Genomic DNA, 4,397 nt, shown 5'->3' with positions numbered 1-4,397 from the left:
CTAGAGGCGAGTCTCATGCAGTCTCCGTTTATTGGTGTTTCTGACTCATGCAGCATCCGGCATACAAAAAGGGAGAATCTGTTTGATGTATCCTTTTTTTTTTTTTAAAGACTTTTAGTGTTTTTCCAACGCTTTTTTTTTTTTTTTTTTAAAGAAAACAAACCCCGCCAACTCCGAAAGGCATCGTAGCTCGGTCCCCGCCTCCCTAGCGAACTGTCGCGTGCAACAAACCTCCCTAGTCCTCTTGGAAAATAATTATAGAGCTCCCCGCCCTTCACTCGCTCCCTGCATCTAGGAACTTTGGTCCTATTTCGGGGTTCTTTCGTTACAATGCACGTGAATGACCCCAGCCCCGACGCCTTTAAGAAACTCGCAGAGCGAGTTTAAAAGCCCAGTCGGGGCGAGTCAACTCGGGCTGATCCGAAAGGGTCAACAGCCGCGCCCCTTCCTCCTCCCAGGTGCGTGCTCAGAACCGAACTAAGCAACGGGGCGCGACACCCCGCACCAGTTCCCAGACAAGACCTGGCTAGCCAGCTCTGCGACCCAGAGGCGCCCTGGGGGCGTCATGACCTGGGTGGTCCCAGCAGAAAACAGTCGGAACGCGGGCAGGGGAGCCCTCCCCTGACACCGCTGCCCTCCCCCAGCTGCTCTAAGTGCTGGAGTTTTTGCAGAGAAAACGGTGGCAGGAGGGAGGAGGAGAGGATCCTGAGGGGGGATAGGAATGCTGAGGGGAGAGGAGGCAGGAAGAGGAAGGGGGCAAGGAGTGTGGAGGGGGAAGGGGAGATAATAAAGGGGAGAAGGAAGAAAGGAATGGGGAAGGATGCCAAGACAGTGAAAGTTGAAAGGGGGACACTGGGGCAGAGGTGCAGGGAATTGGGGAAGTTGGGAGGAGTGCAGGGAGGCTGGGGGGGGATGCAGGGAGGCTGAGAGCAGAGAGAGTTTGGGAGACGTTCAGGTCAGGGAGATTTCCAGAAGTGCAGGAAGGTTTCTAGAAGTGCAGGGGCAAGGAGTCCAAGGGCGGGGGGATGCAGGCAGAAGTGCAGGGAGGGTGGAAACAGTGCAGGGAGAAGAGAGGCCTACGGTTGGCACAGGAGCCTGGCAGGATGCAGGAGCAGGAAAGAAGCTGTAAACAAGGCCGCTCAGGCTCCCTTGGTCCCTATGGGTGCGGGCCTGGGCCATCGACTGGGCTCCCCCCAGGGGAGGATGGGCCCAAGGCAGCTCCCAACAGGAAGAAAAGTCTTGGAATGCAGGGCAGAGCCCCTCACTTATACACTGTGGGAGAGGAGAGGGAGGGACAGACAGAGACGGTGGTGGGGAGAGACAAGGAGAGACAAAGGAGAAGTAGGGAGGACAGACAGGAGAGAGCAGGGGCAGGGGTTAGTAAAGCTGCCCTTGCCAACCCTTCCATTCCTCCCGGCCTGTCCCAGACCCCCACTCACCGCCTAAGTTGATGACGCAGGAGGCGATGATGATGAGGACCCCCCCTACCAGCGCCACGATGCTTAAGAGCTTGGCCACGCGGCCCAGACGCTGGGCCCCATCCACGTCCCCCTGCTGCAGGCTGTTCCGGGACTGGGGTTAGGGTGAGGGGTGGGGCACCATGGGCCCAGGTCAGGAGAAGGCAGCCCAGCAGGGATCAGGTGAAAGAGTTGTCCAGAGGAGACGGGCAGGCCCCGTGGACAGTGGTTAAAGGAGGAAAGAGGGTTGGAAAGGCAGGGGGAGGAGGGCAAAGGTCAGCAAGGCTGGGTAAAACGTGTCTTGACATCCCTCCCACCTGACGGGGTAGGGCAATGGTGGCTCAGACAGGAAAGTCCTAGGGAGAGGCTAGAATAGACCCCATACTTGGGAAGTGAGATCCATGCAGAGAGGAGAGGGAAGGCAAGACTACTCCTGGGGTTTTTGTCCCAGTGCTGGCAGGAAGCTGGGAGCCACAGCAGGCCTGGGCCAGGGTCCCATGGGGCTCACCATGACAGCATAAGCGAAGGCCACGATGTTGACAGGCCACATGGGGCAGAAGCAGGACAGGATGGCGAGGATGATGTAGTCCCGAGGTTTCTGGGTGCCTTCACCCCCCTCCACCCCAGACCCTGCCAGTTGGGAGCTGGGGTGGCGGCTCAGGCTACCTCGGGGAGATCCTGGGTGCCCACTGTGAGCCCTTCCTATTCGGTCCTCCTCAACCAGCTGCTGTAGCACTCGTGGAGGAGCCCCATTGGCTGGGTGGGTTTTTGTTGAGGGTGGTGAGTGAGGCTGGGGGGCTGGGCCCTCTTCCCCACCGCCAGCCTGCAGTGGAACCACTGCCCCATTCTCTTGCTTTTCCCCCACACTCTCAGTCAGGACCTCAGGGGTGGGGTCCTCCTGGGTGGGGGGCTCTGGCTGAAGATCTGACTTGGGGGTGGGCTGGGAACCTGGCTGGCAATCTGGCTGAGGGTCTGACTGGGGGTCCAACTGGGGAGCAGGCTCTGAGGCTGGCTCAAGCGGGGCCACAGACCCCAGATCGGAACCCTGGTCTGCAGTAACCTCTTTATTCACTTCTGGTTTGGGGGCTGGCTCTTGGCATGCTTCTTCAGGGCTAGGGATGGCATTCGATTCCCCTCCTGGGTTTGAGCTGAGGTCTCTAGCCTGAGCTGTTTCTGAGACCCCAGTTGGGGTCTCTGTGGTTTCTGGAGCCAGCCCAGCCTTAGCTTCTGAGTCCACAGGGGCCCCAGTGATGTCTGGGTCGGGCTGCAGGGCCTCTGGCTCATCTGGGACCCCAGCTGGGACCTGGAGAGGGCCAGTTTTGGCTTCAGAATGGCCAGGCCCTTCTCCTTGGGTTTGGGGACCCTCTTCTATCCCCTTCATCTCTGAGCCCTCAGAGCTGCTGGCTGCCATCTTGAGAGGGGAGAGGGGAGAGGACCTTGCTGGAGAGGCTGGAGCAGCAGACAGCAGCAGTCCTGAAAGAGGAGGAGACAGGTTTGATGTGAGACGGAAAGAGGTGGCTCTCAGCACTGCAGCTGGAGAGGGCTATGCTGTCTTAGGGCCAGCCTTGCGCTGCTGCTGGGGAGAGGAAGAAAAGTTGGGGTTTCCTTTGCCTTGGGGTGGGACATCCCTGGGGAGGAGTGCTCTGCTCAAAGTCTGCTTGGAGAGCCCTGGGAAGATTAACCCTTTTGTAAACAGGACCCTCCCCATGGTCTCTTCCTGGGTCTCCCCGACAAGATCCAGACTCTGAGATTCTAGCAGATGCCCCAGCACCCCGAAATCAACAAGCTGTGCAGACGCTCGTACACTCCGACAGGCAGACAGGCACACCCGGCAGAGGACCGACATTTACATTCCACTCCCTCTGCATCCTCCCTTCCTCCCTGGGCGCCCCGCCGGTGTTTTCTCACTGCGCGTCTGGGGCGCAGACGCCCCCGCCCCTCCCTGGGGGAACTGGGCTGCTCCTCTGAGCCCCTTTCTCAGCCCCTCTTGCAGGGATTCCCTCGCCCCCGGGGGACGGCGCCTCCTCCTCCCATTGGCGTGGCGCGCCCAGCACCACCGGCCAGTCCGCCAGGCGCCTGCATTCCGGTGCAACCCTCCCGGCGTCCGCCGTCTGTCCGCGCACTCCTACCCGCAGCCTCTGTCCATCCCCGTCTCACCTCGACGCCGGCCTCGAGACTGTTCCCGCTGCTGCTGCCACCGCCGCCCCGTTGCAGCAGCCGCAGCCCGGGAGGGAGCGAGTCAGCGAGCGAGGGAGGGAGGCGGCGGGTCTCCCCTCCCCTCTGCTCGTCCCCTCCTCTCGCTCCTCTCAGGTCCCCTCCCCTACGCTCCGCTGCTGCCGCGCACCGCCCCCGCCCCTCGCTCGCCTCCCGCCCCTCCCGGCCAGCCCCAGGGAGCCACGCGTGCCAGGCCCCGCGTTACCCGGGCAACCGGCCGGGTAACCACTCGCACCCCCTCCCTGCCCCTTCCCACGCGCGCCTCCTGGGGGTGCCCCCTTCCCAAGCCCTGGGCCCCTCCCGCCAACGGTCACCGGGGTGTCCTGGCAGAGGCGGGGGGCTGGGGGAAACGGAGAGGGGTCTGCGAGGAGACAGGACCTGTGAGACAGGCGGGACCCGGTGGTGGCACTCCTACAAGCAGAAGGCGGGGAGGGGAAATGAGGCAAAACTTGGGGAGGCTGCTCCGAGGAGGAGCAGGGTGGGGTTTTAAGAAAAGGGAGCCTGCAGTACGGGAAGTCCCTCTACCCTCGAGGAAGCAGCAGCATAAATGGGTGCTGGAAGGCTCCCGGGTCCCTGGAGCAGGGCTCAAAAGGGAATTCCAAGGCCGAGGCTGCAGGGGCAGTCTGGAACAGGAGGGGGCTGGGGCCCTGGAGCCCCGTAAATGCTGAATGGATCACACCAAGAGCAAAGGGGACGGATGGGGGAGAAATGTAGTTCTTGGCACCC

General features: G+C 61.7%; 1 protein-coding gene across 2 annotated transcripts; it reads right to left on the bottom strand.

Annotated features, from left to right (window-relative positions):
- Window positions 1–6: 6 nt before the first annotated feature.
- On the bottom strand, window positions 7–3,815 carry PRRT2 (proline rich transmembrane protein 2). Of its 2 annotated transcripts, none has more exons than XM_026011147.2 (4): window positions 3,615–3,815; window positions 1,966–2,930; window positions 1,440–1,572; window positions 7–1,272 (listed from the first exon to the last, which is right to left on the bottom strand). In XM_026011147.2, the coding sequence occupies exons 2-4, from the start codon at window positions 2,866–2,868 to the stop codon at window positions 1,262–1,264; spliced, it is 1,047 nt and encodes a 348-aa protein (XP_025866932.1). In that variant the 5' UTR covers window positions 2,869–2,930; window positions 3,615–3,815; the 3' UTR covers window positions 7–1,261. The 2 variants fall into 2 exon arrangements, with proteins under 2 accessions (XP_025866932.1, XP_072609610.1); XM_072753509.1 differs by having other exon boundaries at window positions 3,587–3,771.
- Window positions 3,816–4,397: the final 582 nt, after the last annotated feature.

This window comes from Vulpes vulpes, chromosome 3 (genome assembly GCF_048418805.1).
Source record: "Vulpes vulpes isolate BD-2025 chromosome 3, VulVul3, whole genome shotgun sequence".
Taxonomy (NCBI): Eukaryota; Metazoa; Chordata; class Mammalia; order Carnivora; family Canidae; genus Vulpes; species Vulpes vulpes.
Note: the sequence above shows the minus strand (reverse complement) of the source record. Positions and strands in the feature narration are given on the sequence as shown.